Source organism: Aquarana catesbeiana, linkage group LG04 (genome assembly GCF_042186555.1).
Source record: "Aquarana catesbeiana isolate 2022-GZ linkage group LG04, ASM4218655v1, whole genome shotgun sequence".
NCBI lineage: Eukaryota > Metazoa > Chordata > Amphibia > Anura > Ranidae > Aquarana > Aquarana catesbeiana.
The window spans coordinates 494618412-494637484 of record NC_133327.1 but is presented as its reverse complement, the minus strand read 5'-3'; the positions used below and the strand labels follow the sequence as shown (position 1 = coordinate 494637484).

Genomic DNA, 19073 nt, shown 5'->3' with positions numbered 1-19073 from the left:
TCATGATGAGGCTTTAGGATTCTGCTTTGCAGGTTTCCGACCCCAGTACTTCTTCTGAGCCTGGGTCTGACCCTGAGGTCTTCCTCTAAAGTCTGACGGAGGAGGCCGTTGCTACTGCCTAGAGGCGGAAGCCCCTGGTGCAGGGGAAAGAGCCTGTTTAAATGAAGGGCGCTTGTACTTTCTTTTGACTGGCAAGAGAGTACTTTTCCCACTAGAAATTGTTTGGATATATTTGTCCAAATCTTCTCCAAATAGTCGCTCCCCATGAAGGGAACCCAGTTAGGAGGTTTTTACATGGTGCTTCGGCTGACCAATTTTTTAACCACAGGATTCTACGCATATGTACAAGCATAAGCTTAAGGCGGGACACCTGGTGAATAGAATCTTTAATGGCATCTATGGCAAAGCATAATGCTTTTGGTAGTTCAGCCAATTCCCGGGCTTGTTATGCAGGAACTTCTTTAAGGGCCTGTCTAAATTGGTCCTTTAGGGATTGACAGACGTCTATTGCAGCGACTGCAGGCTGAGTAAAGGCACCTGCCAAGGAAAAGGTAGATTTTAACAGGGATTCCAACTTCTTATCTGTTGGATCTTTAAGCATTTGTGCATTGTCTACTGGACAAGTTAGGCTTTTATTCACACTGGAAATCGCAGCGTCAACTGCTGGTACTTTCCATTTTTTGGTGAATTTCTCCTCCAGAGAACTGAACATCTCTTAGGAAGGAGAAAATTCTTATCCGGGTGATCCCATTCAGCAAAAATAAGCTGTTCTAGTAATGCATGCACAGGAAACACATGCAAAGGCTGTAAAGGTTTTAAGGAACCCAAGGAAGAAACCGAGCTTTCAGGAGATTCCGTTACGGGTAGCATTAAAGTGGTATGAACCATCTCTGTTAGAGATTGTATCAGCAATTTCTCAGATTGTGAGGCTGAAAAAGGTTCATCTACCGTTGTTTCCTCCACAGAGGAATCATCGTTTTGTTTCTCCTCCTGATCGTCTGAGGATAACACCTCATCCTGTGCCCACTGTTCCCTTTGCAAAGGGTCTGAAGTGGGGGAGGGGGATCTAGCACGCTTCCTAGCCAATTGAATGGAGGATGTGATTAAAGCCGCTAATCTTCCTTCCAGACCCTGCAGGGTGGAGGAAAGGACATCTTCAGTCATGTATACAGGCGTTGAGATGTGAGAAGCAGTTGCACCATCAATTTTTTCCAATGGCTCACCCTGGCTTGCCATAATTGGTAATTCAGGCGAGGATGACAGCATGGAAATGCGACTCGAGATCCTAGCGCCTGGAGGTGAAACCTTTAGTATCTTTTTGGTCTTTGTGGTGTCTTTTTTTGGCAGGCATAGTCCTAAGCACAAAAACAGAGGCAATTGCACTTAATCGCTGAGTATAGTCATGACAGTAAAGCCACTATAAAGTTCAGCCTAGTGCTGGGAAAAAAAGCGCCCTTCCTGTATCAGGAATGCCAGTTTGGAACCCTCATGTGCCACACAGCTCCTGTGTCCCTGTGTGCAGACTGCTTGTTTCCGCCTTGTCAGCCGAGGAGAAACTGTCCCAGCTGTGCTTTTATTATCTTTGCTTGCTCGTGGACATTGCACGGCGCTGCGCTTAGGCCCCGCCCCCTCCGTAAACCTGCCCCCGTTTCATTTTTTAAAATGTTCCCGTGCTCGTGCACGGTGGCTTTCGGGTTTACAGACCCAACATGGGGGGGAGGCAGAGCCCTGTCAGCAGCAGGCGAAGAAAAAAACAAAAGTAACAGTAGTAGCAGTAACAGTAACACCGGGACCTCCGCATCCCCTGCGGCGGGGGGGGGGGGGAATGTAAGGGGGGTACACCACTGATGTTCCCCTAACCCTCCGGTCCCTTCAGGGGGGAGAAAAATAGGATTTTTTAAAACAGCTTACCTGTAAAATCCTTTTCTTTCGAAGGACATCACGGGACACAGAGCCACAGTAATTACTGATGGGTTATATATGGTATCACTGGTGATTGGACACTGGCACACCCTATCAGGAAGTTCAACCCCCCATATAATCCCTCCCCTTGCAGGGATACCTCAGTTTTGTAGCCAAGCAATATAGTGTATTAGAAGAGGGGTGGGACCTCTGTGTCCCGTGATGTCCTTAGGAAAAAAAAGGATTTTACAGGTAAGCGGTTTTAAAAAATCCTATTTTCTTTCCCGAACATCACGGGACACAGAGCCACAGTAATTACTGATGGGATGTCCCAGAGCAATGCTAGCTGAGGGGGGGGAACCATGACCAAGTAGGGTGCAATCAGACCTGAGGACCCTGTACTGCTGCCTGCAGCACACTACGCCCAAAAGGCGATATCCTCATGCCTTCTCACATCCACCTGATAGAATCTGGTGAATGTATGAACTGAAGACCAGGTTGCGGCCTTGCAGATTTGAGCCATAGAGGCCCGGTGATGCACTGCCCAAGAAGCACCAATAGCCCTTGTGGAATGTGCCCTGATCTGAAACGGAGGAATCTTCTGTTTCAAACTGTAAGCTTGTATGATCAATTGTCAAATCCATTTAGAAATGGTAGCTTTTGACGCTGCCTGTCCTCTATTGGGACCCTCTGGCAGCACAAACAAAACATCCGTCTTGCGGATCTGAGCAGTTGCCCCGAGATAGGCCTTAACTGCTCTTACTACATCCAACGAATGTAGAGATCTCTTCCAGAGAACAGGGATCTGGAAAAAAGGAAGGCAGAACAATGTCTTGGTTTAAATGAAAATCAGAAACCACCTTCGGTAAAAAACTAGGATGAGGGCGCAGTACCACTCTATCCTTGTGTATAATCAAATAAGGCTCCTTACAGGAAAGGGCTGCTAATTCTGAAACTCTTCTAGCAGAAGAGATGGCCACCAGAAAAATTCACTTCCTTGTCAACAAGACCAAAGGAATCTGACTTATTGGTTCAAAAGGCTGTTTCTGTAACACAGCCAGGACCAAGTTCAAGTCCCAGGGGTTTAGGGGCGCTTTAACCGGAGGATTAAGACGCATCACCCCCTGCATAAAGCTTCGGACCAAAGAATGCGAAGCAAGTGGCCGCTGAAATAATACTGATAAAGCAGAGACCTGGCCCTTGATGGTACTCAAGGCCAGCTTCATCTCTAATCCTAATTGTAGAAAATCAAGAATTCTACCTATGACATATTTCCTGGGATGCCAAACTCTGGATTCACACTAGGATACATAAGCTTTCCAGACTCTATGAAAAATCATCCTGGAAGCTGGCTTCCTTGCATTAATCAAGGTAGATATGACAGGACCTGAGAGCCCACGACTCTTCAGAACGTGGGTCTCAATAGCCAAACCGTCAAATTTAGCGTTTGTAAGGCAGGATGGAACACTGGACCTTGAGATAACAGGTCTGGGCGTACCGGTAGGGTCCACGGGGAACCCACCGTCATCCTTACTATTTCTGCATACCAAGTCCTTCTGGGCCAAGCGGGGCCACCAGAAGTACCGACTTCCTTTCCTGCCTGATCCTGCGAAGGAGTCGTGGTAGTAGCAGAATAGGCGGGAATGCGTAAATCAGTGAGAACTGATGCCACGGAATCACCAACGCATGGGTCCCGCATGCAAGAGGATCTTTTGTCCTTGCCACAAATCTGTCTATCTTTTTGTTGAATCGGGATGCAAAGAGATCTACATCAGGAACCCCCATCTTTGGCATATGGCCCAAAAGACATCGGGATGCAGAGACCATTCCCCTGGAAGTAACTGCTGACGACTTAGATCCGCCTGCCAGTTCTCTATTCCCGGGATGAAAACTGCCGATATGCATGGCACGTGCATCTCTGCCCAGACTAAGATCTGGTTAACCTCCTTTTGAGCAGCTCGGCTCCGGGAGCCTCCCTGATGATTGACATAAGCCACTGCTGTGGCATTGTCGGACTGGATCCTGACCGGACAACCCTGTAGCCTGATAGTCCAGGCTTTTAGGGCTAGATATATCGCCTGGATCTCCAGAATGTTGATGGGTAAGGTCCTCTCGGTCTTGGACCATATCCCCTGAACCGCAGACTGTTCCAGAACTGCTCCCCAACCTGACAGACTGGCATCTGTTGTTACCAACGTCCAGGTAACCAGTAGAAAGGATTTCCCCTTCTGCAGGTTTTCGGGTATGAGCCACCAATTGAGGCTCTGACGCACCGCATGCGACAGGTGCATCGGAAAGTCTAATGCCTGAACCTTCTTGTTCCAGGTCGACAGAATACTGTGTTGCAGCATTCTTGAATGAAACTGAGCATAGCGAACTGCTTCGAATGAAGCCACCATCTCCCCTAGTAGCCTCATACAAAGGTGGACAGAGGGACCCTTCTTGGTCCTGACTGCCAGAATCAGCTCTCTTAAAGCAGCGATCTTTGCCTGGGGTAGAAATATTTTCTCCTGGCTTGTATCTAGAATCAGACCTAAATACTCCAGTCTTCTTACTGGTTTTAGGAAAGACTTTTCTAGGTTGAGGATCCAACCCAGGTGTTCTAGATACCTGACTGTGGTCCTCAAGTTTCCATTCAAAGAGGCTACCGACCCGTCTATCAAGAGCAGGTCGTCTAGGTATGCTATGACAGCTATACCCTGAGCCCTTAATCTGGCCAGAGGAGAAGCCAAGATCTTTGTGAACACTCGAGGTGCAGTGGCTATCCCGAAAGGCAGAGCCACAAACTGGAAATGGCGCCCTCCTACCTCGAAGCGCAGAAACTTCTGATGAGCAGGAAAAATGGGCACATGCAGATATGCATCTCTGATGTCTATCGATGCCAGAAATTCTCCTCCCTGCAGGGTGGGAACTACTGTTTGAATTGATTCCATGCGGAAGGATTGAATCCTTAGGAATCGGTTCAGATCCCTTAAATCCAGAATGGGTCTGACATCCCCATTTGGCTTTTGGACCGTAAAAAGGTTGGAATAGAAGCCCAATCCCTGGTCCTTTGCGGGAACTATCATAATGACCTCCTGCGACAAAAGTCGCTCTAACGCTAGAAGGAGCGACTGCTTCTTCTCCGGATCTCTGGGGACACTTGATCTGAGGAACCGAGGAGAGGGAAATTCCTGAAACTCCAGCTTGTACCCTAAGGTTACCGTGGAGATTACCTATTTGTCCTGGAAATCCTCCTGCCAGAGCCCTGAGAACTGTCGCAGTCTTCCCCCCACTCGAGTGAGCGGGGGCGCCCCCTCATGCAGAGGTCTTAGTGTTTTGCCTATTAGGCTTCTTCCCCCAGGACTTCTTTTGTCCCTGGGGTTGACTCTTGTCTCTGGACCCAGATGGAGGCGGCCGTCGAGACTGCCTGGAGGCTGAAGCCCCCGGCGCTGGGGAAAGCGTCCGTTTGAAAGAGGGACGCTTACTCTTCTTTTTGACAGGTAAGAGAGTGCTTTTCCCACAAGAGATTCTCTTGATATAGTTATCCAAGTCTTCTCCAAACAACCTTGCACCATGAAATGGAAACCCAGCCAGCAGCTTCTTACATGGTGCTTCGGCTGACCAATTTTTCAACCATAGGATTCTACGTATATGCACCAACCCCAGTGAAAGACGAAGACGGGAGGTTTGCATGATAGAATCTCTAATGGCGTCAACCACAAAGCATAAGGCCACTGGAAGGTAAGCAAACCCCTGGGCCTGTTGTTCAAGTAATACTTTGATGACCTGCTTAACATGGTCTCTTAAGTATTGACAGACTCCAATCGCTGCTACTGCAGGTTTAGCCACTGAACCTGCTAAGGAAAAAACATCCTTCAATAGGGATTCCATTACACGCTGTGAAACACATGTGCAGCATAAACACTGAGACAGACAATCCAGCATGTGAAGGTTTGTGCTCTTGGCAGCCCCCGGTGGTCACAATAGGCATAGCATGCATTTACCTTAAAGGAGAAACCTACTAGAAATAGAAAATTCTGTGGAATCTCCTCTTACCTTATCCAGCCGCAGGGTTCAGTTTACACAGACCCAATCTTCACCTCTCATGGTGGGCTCCGTTTGAAAAAACCGTCAGAGACTGGGGCCCCCTACGAATGGTGGGATCCTGCAGTTCTAGGCCCGTAAAGCACCCGGCTAGAAATTAGGCTAGAAAACCATTTTCTAATATGCGGGGTCCAGCTCTCTAAAAAGAGAAGCATTACAGGTAAAACCTCGTTTCTTCGGACACGAGGCCCGGGTACCATCCAATTCGGCCTAGAAAGGACACTTTGAATGGATCCGGTCTGCCTGGCTTGCCCCAGTATAGGATATAGGATATTTTCTCTTTGGAGCTCAGCACAGGACATCTTTACACGTCCATCACCTAAGACACTGGCGTAAAAACTGAGGTATCCCTGCAAGGGGAGGGATTATATAGGGGGTTGAACTTCCTGATAGGGTGTGCCAGTGTCCAATCACCAGTGATACCCTATATAACCCATCAGTAATTACTGTGGCTCTGTGTCCCATGATGTTCGAGAAAGAAAGAAAGAATTTGGCGGATTTCTTTACTTGAAAAAAATCCCCCTGCACACGTTGCTGCAGCCACACAGAGACTGACTGAGATTGCCAGTGAAGACAACAGATTAAGATATGTGCATAGACTTCCTCTAGTGGAGAATTAAGGCATGACATTTTTTCCCTAATAGAAGAAAGCATAGGTGGACTTTTTAGTTCCTAAGTTTCTTCCTTTACCTTATCCCCGCCACAGGATTTGCTGAATTAACAGACAATCCAACCTTCACCCATCACGGTGGGCTGTGTTTAGCAAACCTTCAAGGACCGGGTCTCTTGATATCAGGGTTCCACTCCCTTGGACCTGTAAAAGCACCCCACCAGAAAAGTTTTATTTAATGTAGCAAGACCTAAGCCCTGGGTCCCGAGGTGCAGCCCTACAAAGAGAGGCGTTACAGGCAAAACCTACGAGGCACCAGGTACCATCCACTTTGGCCTCAGTGGCACTTTGGATGGATCTGGTCTATGGAGGCTATTTAAATCCAGCATGGATCCCTCCTGGAGCTCTTCAGAGCACATCTTCACTCGTGACCAACACCTTAGACATTGGCGAAAAAACTGATGTGCTCCTGGAAGGAGGAGGGGTTATATAGGGAGTGAACTTTCTGGATTGGGTATGCCAGTGTCCATCACCTGAAGGTGGCCTATAACCCATTAAGTAATTACTTAAGGCTCTGTGTCCCATGATGTACTATAAAGAAAGTGAGGTTTAACCAAGGATACAATTTAAAGAGACCCTGTCACCAGAGCCAACAGATTTTTTTAAAACCAATTAGATTGTGCTTTGTGTCACTGATTTTATTAATGTATTTCAGCGATACAGGCATGGGTAAAATATCAGAAAGAAATCCTTCTGGGTGTACTGAATCCATTTTTTCTGGCTGCCCTTGTGGCTCTTCCTCTTGTTACTGCATGAAATTGACAGCTTAGGCTGTGCGCAGGAGAATTGCTCAAACCACTCTGCTGCACAAAGTCTCATGCAACTAATTGACAGCTAAGTTAATGCGCTCTCTTCCAAACAGCTTCTGCACAAACAGCACTCTTTGTTTACATATGCCGAGTTTTGGAGAGTGCATATGCAAGTGCAGCATTGCTAGTAAGCAAGAAATGTTTGCATTAACTACCAAGGCTATGGCATCGTTTACTCCCAACGATGAAAGGGCATTTTCTATTCCCACTGGCCACAGTCTGGCCCTGTTCCAAGGGCAGTAAACTGGCCACCAGTTTTGAAAATTTGGAGACCCCTGCACTAGCAGATATAAGACATCAATTCTTTCTACACCAGTTCCTTCGCTTCCTCCCAAACAGCCTGTGTATGTAAACAGGGCTAATTTTTCTGTATTTTATTTTTTTCATATGAGGCCTCATATGAAGGTCGGTCAAAAGCGCACAATGGATCAGCCATAAAGACAAGAACCCAACACACCTAGAAGAAGTGTCACATTCTTCTTATGTTTCCCATACCTGTTGCTTTTTTATACAGTACATTATTGTCCAGAGGGACAATATTGTATCAAATAAAGCACTGATACATTTAAAAAATAAAAACATATTGTCGATTTTGATGATATACGGTGCCTGAAATTGGACTTCAGGTCAAGTAAACAAATTCCTCTACAGACCTACTAACACTAACAAAGTGTGCGTACTGTTAGATGAAAATTTACGTTTTACCTTCTAGGCTTTAAAAAGAAACACGCCTTATCTAAATACAAAAAATACAAAAAATTTCAACATATGGCTAAAAGGGTTTGTAAAGCTTTGTTTTTGTTTTTTTTCACTAAAATAATAAACATGATATACTTACCTGCTCTTTGCGATGGTTTTGCACAGAGCAGCCCCAATCCTCCTCTTCCTGGGTCCCCTGCCAGCACTCCGGGTTCTTCCTCTTCGTCCAGTGCCACCATAGGAAGCGGCTTACTATGGTGGCACTCATGCAGACTCGCTCCTGAGCCCAGCTACCTGTGTGCATAGACACAGACTGTGGGGCACGGCCCCACCCCCTTGTCACCGTGTTTTTTATTTGACAGCAGCAGGAGTGAATGGCTCCCGCTGCTATTGATCTGCCCTATGGGAAGGGACAGAGCTGGGAGAGCCTTATCGTGATGGGGCACAGGTAAGTATAAGGGGAGGGATGGTTGGGGGGGGTGTGTGGGGAACCCAGGTACAGAAGTTTTTTTACCTTAATACATAGAATGCATTAAGGTAAAAAAAACCTTAAAGTAGATGTTAAGCCTAAAACTAAAATCTTGCAGTCAAGACTAACTTAAGCTGTCAGCGGCAACTTCTCTGTGTAGGCGGGTGCAAAAGAGGCAGTTGACAACGTAATTCTATGGGTGACGTCACTTCTGCCACTGAAGACCAGACTGGTGCCGTAAAGCACGTATAGCAATTCTTGCTTTACAGGGCTAGATTAATCTTAAATTGTGGCTGCAAGTAGATTTAGAGATTTTAGTTTTAGGCTGAACTTCCACTTTAAGGCTTTACAACCACTTTAACCTCTCTCTCTGCAGCCCTGCAGGCTGAACAAAAAAATCTAAAAGAGTCCTCCATTCACACCATGCAGCAAGAGATTCGTCCATCCAGCATTTTTAATATTGTATTTTTTCAACCATCGGAAGTGGCTGTCAGAATATCAGAATGACCGCAGGTGCAACTAAATGGATGCAGTTGATGCTCAGCCCACAATTTTTCACCTGTCTTCATCGAAGGATGTCGGGTGGGAAGAAGATGACAGGGCCAGCTCAAAACGAAATGGACAGCTTTAGTATTCCCCTGAATCAACTACTGCAGTTTAGAAAATAAATTTAACCAAACAAACTTTATAATGTATATGACACACATAAAGACCAAACCAAATTGTATAATTGCTAAAAGAAACAATTTAAAATATACCTGATCATCTGCTATATGACTTCTAGCAAAGGAAGAATCCAGAAGTATGTGTAAAGCTTGTAGACAGGCTGTAACATGTTCAATGGGTTCCTCAGGTCGTGGTGTACAAAAAAACTGGATGCTTATACCTAAAGACACAAATAATGTTTTTGTTTTTGGGCCACTTGTGTAATCCACACTACTAAACAAATCTTGTACTCACCTTTAATTTACGTGCAAAGTACGGGCAGGTAAAAGCATTAACAGCACAACAGCATTACAAAAATATGAATTACCTACCTAATATAAGATGCATTCTATCCTTGTTAAGCTCCAATAGGGTCTTGGGGCTGGGTGGTGTTCCTGGTGGTTGGTTCATTGTAATGGTGGGGTTTCGCTTCTGGGATCCCAACATTGTTGCTTCATCTGTGACTTCAAAGTTATTAAACCCTGCCGAATTCAACCAAAGTGCTACAGCATGCAGAATTGGAGCCCAAGAATTGCGGTAATGTAGTCTTGCTGTATCAATTGTTTCTGGGGTATAAAATGCTCCACCTATGCATGCAAAACATTATTTTTAACAAAAAACTAAAGTTGGAAGTTTTCAGTCATTATATTCTAAAAGTGTACATATTACCAATTTAATAAGGAACTTTTATTTTTAGGGTAAATATCGGAGGAGTGTTCAATTTCAGCATCAATACTTTAACCTGTCCCCAAAGATGGGGTGTCTAGTGTTAGGGGTTAGGAAAAAAAAATGTTGTCCTTGCCATATATTTTTTCAGAGTCCATTGAGGAGCACGGGGGTTTTTGAACAACTGGATTATGCTGGTGCCTACAGAAGGCTTGGACAATACATACAAACTGTAGGACAGCTATATGGGGTATAACCCCCAATTTTATAAGTAGTACCAACGCAATAGCCATAAGCAAAGAGGGAAGGAACCTGAGTCCCTCAATGGGCTCCAAGAAAAGTCAGTTTTGCTTTGCCACTAGGGGATTCTACCTACATTGACAAGTTCCCCACTCCACTTCTTCTGCTCTACTGGCCAATAAGATTGTAAGAAATTTCTAAGGAAGGAAGAGGAGGTCTGGCTGCTCTGTGTGGTCATGTTATAGTGCTTACAAGCAGCCAAAAGTAGGTACATCTCTCCAACTGCTGCCCTCATTCCCTGCACACAACCCTCTATCTCCCTACTGACAAAAGCTGCCAGCCAGGATGATGTATAGGAGTGCCCCCACTTCCCTGTTTACAGTGGCAGAGTAAGTTTCCAAGGTAATGAGAAACCGCCTAAAGGCTTCTCTACTGCTGCAGTCATCTCTTACTCAGCCTGGTTGCTCTCAGACTCCTGACAGATTTCACAGTATAGTCCATGCTCAGAGAGAAAGTGTCCTACTGTTTAGTAGGAAGTGGATGGAAGGCGCGTGATCAGACGCTTACATCAAGAAATGTATGGTTTATTTATGTAAAAGAATACAGACATATACTCATATGGATATAAAATCATACAAATACTACATAATATTATTAAAAAAAAAAGGAAAAACAGGTAACAAAATAAGTACTAGGAAGTTAAAATTGGGGTGTGCCCATATTGAGGCAGGTATTTAAGAAATGCTGACGCGTTTCGAGGAAAACCTCTTCATCAGAGCCAGGAGAACTGGAGCACAGTCTGTATGGGCCGGTAGGCCGACATGTGTACATGGGGAGAGGTGGTGTGGCTAGTAGGAGGATGTGTCCTGTGATGGACAATTGATTATTCCAAGTTCCATACCCAGGTGTTCTATGGATGAAATTAGAATGTAAATAGATTGTATTTTCTTTTTGCGGTCCTGTTAGGCTGTCAGATGTGCCTGTCTCAGGAGAAGTGTGTAGACACAGCTGTAAACTGTAGAGATCCTTTGGAGTGGAGAGCCGTGTGATCCTGGCAGCAGAAGGGGGGGAGGAGGAGGGAGGAGGTGTCCTTGAGGCAGCTGATGGCTGGATAGAAAGCGTCTTGCTGCCTAGGGATAGGAAAGGTTTTCCTATCCCTAGGCAGCAAGACGCTTTCTATCCAGCCATCAGCTGCCTCAAGGACACCTCCTCCCTCCTCCCCCCTTCTGCTGCCAGGATCACACGGCTCTCCACTCCAAAGGATCTCTACAGTTTACAGCTGTGTCTACACACTTCTCCTGAGACAGGCACATCTGACAGCCTAACAGGACCGCAAAAAGAAAATACAATCTATTTACATTCTAATTTCATCCATAGAACACCTGGGTATGGAACTTGGAATAATCAATTGTCCATCACAGGACACATCCTCCTACTAGCCACACCACCTCTCCCCATGTACACATGTCGGCCTACCGGCCCATACAGACTGTGCTCCAGTTCTCCTGGCTCTGATGAAGAGGTTTTCCTCGAAACGCGTCAGCATTTCTTAAATACCTGCCTCAATATGGGCACACCCCAATTTTAACTTCCTAGTACTTATTTTGTTACCTGTTTTTTCCTTTTTTTTATAATATTATGTAGTATTTGTATGATTTTATATCTATATGACTATATGTCTGTATTCTTTTACATAAATAAACCATACATTTCTTGATGTAAGCGTCTGATCACGCGCCTTCCATCCACTTCCTACTAAACAGTCCTTTGCAGACCACCCCTGGTCAGTTAAGGCAGCGGGACACGCTCCATCATCTCCCCCAGTCCTATCTCTGACTACAATACTACCTTTGTTTTACAGCAAACGATCTCACAAGCGCAGGAGTATTTTTCACCATATCTTGTTCACACAGAAAGTGTCCTACCCCTCTGCACAATCACCTAACACCCCTCCTCCTACCAATGTCAACTTTTGTCAACACAGCACCTGCATGCCCTCCCTTCTACCCACCAAAGATGTGCACCCCCTTCACCACTGCATCTGTATTTTTTTCCCATTTGTCAAAGCCTGTGCATGCTCTCTCCCAACTCCCCCTCACCCTAGGTCTTCTGGAAACGCACCTCCCCTGCTTTAAAACCCAATGCCACGGAGCAATATTCCCTTCCTGCAAATCACCATCACACCTGCACTCCCATCCATCCATACACCCTTCCCCCATGCTCAACTTCCCATTAAATAAGTTCCAAGTTCACAATAATCAAACACTGCAAACTTACCGTCAGGTGGAAGCTGGCTTGCAAACTCAGGTGGCAGGGTAAGGAGTGCATAATCCTTGAGCACAGCTGACCACAGTCGACTAAGTGTTGAAAGCTCTGACTCCACTAAAGATATCAGGCTGTCCGGGGGAAGTTCATCTGGTGAGTTGTAATCAAGGTCTTCATCATCACTGGTTTTTATTGCTTTTTGGGGCTTACTTTCAGCTTCCTTTTTAATGGTCATTGCAACAACATACACCTATTAAATAAGGTAAAAAAATGCATCACTGTTATATTAAGATTATTAAAATTCACAACACCAATGCTGGAACACTGCTGTAATAAACCATTTCATCAGCTCACAAAGCTATAGACAGCAGCTCCATGTTTATTACTGTTTTTAAACATTTTTCCTTGTTGCTTTTAAATAAATGTAAATCTTGTATTACTAGACAGGACCACGAGAAACTACCAGACAAAGAGTGGGGGAAGGTAAATACAGTGAGCAGTTGTATTCAACTCTGTTATTAATGCCCTGACTTCTGCTTAAAACTAATGTTGGGCTTTGGGGGCATGTGTCCAGGTCCTACAAGGGGTCTCTACAAAAAAAGGAGAAGTATTGGATGGGTTAAATAATCAGCAAATATCAGAAATCAGCAGTTCTTTCTTTCCTACCTTCTTTTGTTTTTCCACTAGGTGCACTTCCTCTTTCATATAGCTCCCAGTAAAGGACCATTACGTGTTTGAACGTTTAGAGGGGGGGGATACAACTTCAACAATCTACCCCTCTTTGTCCCTCCTTCCCTGGGAGATGTGGCCAAGCTTCCTGCACGGGCACAAATCCAAGCAGCAAACTAGAGCTAGCATGTTGGTCACATGGCAATATGACATCACACATAAAACAAGTGCTTGGCAAGATAGTAAAATAGTCTAATTCACTGCTGGGACAGAAGTGGTATAAGCAAATTTGGATCTGGGGGGTATTGGGGAGGGCGCCCCCCCTTCCTTCTGTGGACTTTGTGGCTGCTAAGCTACTCCTCCTCCCATCCCGTCACAACACACAGGACACAAATCCGAGGTCCTGCATGCGCATAGTGTGTTTACAGACACAGCCTCGATCTGTACAGTGTATAGCTGCCTGCTATGCTGCAACTCTGACCTTTAGGTTCTCAGATCAGAACAGCTAAGCAGACAGTTATACACTGTACAGAACAAGGCTGTGTCTCTAAATATACAGTAAATACTCATACACAGCACTTTCAGTGACTTCTCTTAAAGTGGTAGTAAAGTCAGCAATGTACAAATCCACTAAGGCTTTTTTTTTTAACCCTAGAGGTCTCTTCCGTCACACATTTTCCCCCTGCCTGTCAGGGGGTAATGTGATCTAAACCGCACTTGCGCAGCTCACACCACATTTAAGGCACGCTCTGCACGCTGCAGCGATGTGACTCCCATGCACTTGTGCGGGAGTGACGTCACATCAGCCCAGCCAATCAAGCGGCCAAAGATGAGAAACCCAGAAGGAAGACTGATTCTCTTCCCTCCTGCTCCAGCAGATATTTTAACCAGTGGTTTTATAGTACTAATCCTGTCCAGAAGGCTAAAGGAGTTTCTATTGCTTTCCACAAAACCTTGGCCATTGATTTAATCGACTATATTGCGGATCCCTAGGGACGGCACATCTTTGTTAAGTTTTCCCTTTGGGGAACTAAATTTACAGTGGCAAATATATACCTGCCAAACACCAACCAAAGTCAAATAGCGATGGGATATCTGGAAATATTGTTTGGTTACATGGAAGGGAGACTCATTATGGGTGGTGGGTCCATCTTCCAATGGACACGCAGTTGGATACCTCTTCATCAAGAACTGCAGTTCCATTATCTAGGTTAAAGATGTTGAAGCGTATTTTAAATGAGCACCATTTAATAGACGCCTGGAGGATATTGCACCCTAAATCAAGAGATTATACAGATTTTTATTTGGTCCATTAATCCTATAGTCGAATTGACTATTTTTTTATGGACCATAATTGTCTAGACTGGTCAACAATAAGTGATATTGGTACTATGTTTTGGTCAGACCATGCATCTCTTGACAATTAAAATCCCTTCAGTCCAACTTAGAGAATGGACGTGGCGTCTGAACGACGCACTACTGATAAATCCAGAATGTTCCACTTATATCACGGAAAGTCGGAAACTATTTCAAATTTCCTGGCTGACCATGCCTTAGACTCTACCCCACTTCCCATTCAATGGGAGGCCTTGAAAGCAGTATTAAGAGGGACTTTTTTTCAACTAGGTGCCCGATTAAAAAAGAAGCGATTAGCTGTCATTACATTGGCCGTCCAAAAGCTTAGAACCTTAGAAATTGAACAGAAGTGCTCAAATATGACCAAAACACTATTGGAGGTTGCCTCCGCTTGGACGTGTTTGCACAACTTATATGAATCCCGTTCATATGCAGGCAAATTAGCACTATATCAGTACAAATTTAGTGATAAATGTGGGAAGTCGCTGGCTTGTTCCTTAAATCCACAACAGACTCCTACTTGAATTTCACAGCTTCAGGGACCAAAAGGAGAAATTATATCTTTACCCTCCCTAAGTATGAAAACATTTAGTGATTTCTATCAGTCTTCTCTACAATATATCCCCCCACCAATCTCTAAGCTCCCCTGCCACTAAAGAACATAACCTGGCATCTTATATAGCATATACTCCATTACCTACTTTGGATGAAGATACGATAGAAAAACTAGAAACTCCAGTTACTGAGGAAGAGGTCCCTAAGGCTATCGCCAACACTCCTGTGGGTAAAAGTCCAGGCCCCGATGGCTTTACGTCTACATTTTATAAGCATTTTGCACCCCTTCTTACTCCTTTTCTGACTCAGGTATTCAATATCATATTGAATGGGTCTACTTTTCCTACACAAACGATGGAAGCACATATTTCACTCTTCCCGACACCAGGAAAAGATCTCTCTCTATGTGCAAACTACAGACCCATGCCTTTAATTGGTGTCGACGTAAACATTTTTGCTAAGATCCTGTCTAGTCATCTACAACCATTATTGCCCCAACTAATACATCTGGACCAGGTTGGATTGGTCAGCGGTCGAGAGGCTAGACATAACACGCTTAAAGCCCTCCTGCTGACAGATTATGCCCGTACTCAAGATATTCCTTTATGTTTGATGCTGAAAAGGCGTTTAACTGAGTTAGTTGGGAGTTCTTACAATCCTCTCTCCAACAGATTGGCATAGGTCCCTATATGATAGCGCGGATTATGTCCTTAAATCTATCACCATCAGCTAGAATTAGGGTGAATGGATCTTTGTCTCCTGCTTTCCCTATTTTCAATGGAACACGTCAGGGATGTCCCTTGTCGCCACTGTTGTATGTTATTACCATGGAACATCTGGCAAATGCACTGCGACAATACCCAAATATCATGGGCATTCAGGTAGGCCGTATACATGCAAAATTGGCTCTTTTTGCTGATGATTTGCTTCTATTTGTAACAAAACCCCTTACCTCTTTTCCTTATATACTTTTAGAATATCAGAGATTTGGTGAAGTCAGTAATTTTAAAGTCAACTATAGTAAATCAGAACTTCTCAATATATCTTTATCACAAACAAATATGAAGCGAATATCAAAGAACTTTTCTTTTAAGACCTGCCCAGTGTCGGTTCGATATCTAGGGATTAGTATACCAGCTTCGCACAATTATACTCCTTAAATTTTCTCCAGATGCTTCACAAAATTTAAATGGCTTTGACATCTAATGCATTTAAGAGACTTTCATGGTTCGGCGTGCCTACCGCGCAGCTGAATGGCAGTGTAACTCCATAGCTCCGCTCCAGCTAAGGGAACCGCCGAACATCGGGACGACACCGACCCATTATCTACCCCCACAGGGAACATAACACTACCGCCGACTCGCCCAGATGAATTACAAGATTTCTTCCAGCCGAAAGACCGCGATCGCAGCCAAAATGGCGCCGGCGCAGGGAGCGGCTCTCCTTCCCCCACAGGCAGCCCGCGGTCTCAGGCCTCAAGCCCCGGCTCACAATCAGGCCGAACCCACAACTCTCCGGACGCCTCTACACCTCTCTCCCGTAGCCCAGCTAAATCAAAACCACGGCTGGCAGAAGACATCCACACAGGGAGCATGTCACAAGACTCCATGGAGGATACAAGGGAGCTGGTGGATCCGTTCACAACATTCCACACAACGGGTAAGCCTGTGTCTGAGACCATGCTCAAAGACATGCTTGTTTCCCTCCGCAGTTCAATGCACACAGACATGCTGCAATGTGTCAATAACTTTAAGACAGAACTGGGATCCCTGGGAGAGAGAGTAAATCATATAGAGGAGAAAATGGGAGACTTTGCCTCATCCCACAATACCCTCATTGATGCACACAATGATCAATCTGATGAGATTGCATGGCTGAGGTCAAAGGTCGCTGACCTTGAAGATAGGTCACGAAGAAATAATGTTAAATTGCGGGGGGTCCCTCAATCGATTCTTCCCCCACAACTCCAACAATATGCCAGAGACTTACTCAAGACCTTCTTACCCACCATTTCAGAATCTGAAATTCAAATTGACCGCATTCACAGACTGCCTAAACCGTCACATCTCCCAGACAATATACCCAGAGATGTCCTGATGCGGGTACACTTTTACCATACCAAGGAACAGCTCTTGTCCGCATTCCGCAAAAATCAACAACCACCAGAAAGATTTGCGCATATTCAACTATATGCAGACCTTTCACAGTTTACAATGCAAAAATGCAAGGCCTTGTTACCAGTGACCAAGGCCTTGCGCAACCATAATATCGTATACCGCTGGGGGTACCCGGTCAAATTAACAGTCACTCATGACGGCAACACCACAGTAATTACAGATGTGGAAGAGGGACTCCAACTACTCAGATCTCTGGACATACTACCTGACCACGCTCCTGCAGGTCCTTCTCCCCCTGCCAAGCTAAATACCCAGTATGAATGGCAAACGGTGTCAAGCAAAAAAAGCAACAAACAAAATAAACCAAAAACACCCAATTACCAAAAGTAAACTACCTTTCTATTAAGGTTCCCAACAAAACCTGGAGTTTTCAGCTGAGATTTCTCCCCCCTCTGCTACATGGGCAAATGTTCTGCCCCCAAGTTCAAGCTAAAGTTCTTGTTTGACTTGATTTTTTTACTAAAATGTTTTTTCCTCACCTCTCATTCTAATTTTATTTCTCCCTCTACCTCAACCCCAACTCCCTTCCACTGGTCTGACCTCCGGATACAAACCTCCGAGGAAACACTACCGAACAACCCAAGTCACCCCAACTACCAGCAACACTCCAACATAGGATGGGCTACGCTTCCGGGACTAAGGTACTGTAGACGTCTCTACCCACACCACACAAATGGCGCTTAAAATAGTCTCTTTTCAATGTCAACAGCCTCAACCACCCGGCCAAGAGGGCCTCGGTTTGGAATGAGGCGATTAAGCTCCAAGCTGATGTCCTATGCCTCCAAGAGACACACTTTTTAACAGGCAAAACCCCTGCTTTCAAGCACAAAAAGTTCCCCCACATATTTTTTGCCTCAGCTCCGTCCAAACAAAAAGCAGTCCTTGTTGCCATCAGAGACTCTGTGACCTTCAAACTCTTGGAAACACACATTGATCCGACAGGAAGATATCTCATTCTCCTTGGAGAACTGAACAATAAACCCTACACAATCGTTAACCTTTACGCGCCAAACTCCCATCAACTCCGCTTTTTAAGAAGACTCTACAAAAAAGTCACCAATATTCGAATAGGATCACTAGTGATATGTGGAGACCATAACTTAACAGTGGATCATTCATTGGATACCACCTCAAAGGCCAAAAGAACTCCCCCATCGCTCCAAGCCCTATTACACTCTCAAGATATCTATGATGTTTGGAGATGCCAACATGCTAACGAGAGAGACTTCACCTTTCATTCTACCAGACATAACTCATACTCCAGACTGGATCTGATACTGGTGGACAAAGTACTCTTACAGGCGGTGTCTTCCTCCACCATACATAATATAACATGGTCTGACCATGCTCCTGTATCTATCACTGTGGTGGAGGGACACGCCCCAAGTCCTGCATATGTTTGGAGAGCTAACTCCCGTATTTTTCAGATGCCACAACATGTTAGGAATATCAATGATAAATTGTCTGAGTTTTTCGAGATAAATACCAACTCTGTATCTGACCCAGCAGTATTATGGTGCTCACACAAGGCTTTTATTAGAGGAATAATACTTCAGATATGTGCAAGGGAGAGGAGGCAGAGGACACACAGGCTAGACTTAATTATTAAAGAAATCAAAACCCTGGAGACTTTAAACAAACAAAACTCTACTCATCATACGGCCCACAAACTTTTCCAACTCCGCTCCGATCTCAGACTCCTACTAATTGAACGATACGACAAACACATACAATCTTTAAAACTGACACATTACTCATCTGGCAACCGTGCTGGCAAATTTCTAGCCCAGAGATTCACAACAGCT

General features: G+C 44.9%; 1 protein-coding gene across 2 annotated transcripts in view; it reads right to left on the bottom strand.

Moving 5' to 3' along the window:
• The window catches only part of HEATR5B (HEAT repeat containing 5B), a 180405-nt gene that overhangs the window by 46674 nt on the left and 114658 nt on the right, over positions 1–19073 (bottom strand). For both annotated transcript variants that reach the window (XM_073627699.1, XM_073627701.1), the window contains exons 28-30: positions 12524–12761; positions 9673–9927; positions 9394–9521 (exon numbers count right to left, since the gene is read on the bottom strand). In XM_073627699.1, coding sequence (XP_073483800.1) covers positions 9394–9521; positions 9673–9927; positions 12524–12761 — 621 coding nt within the window. The remainder of the gene's footprint in view (positions 1–9393; positions 9522–9672; positions 9928–12523; positions 12762–19073) is intronic.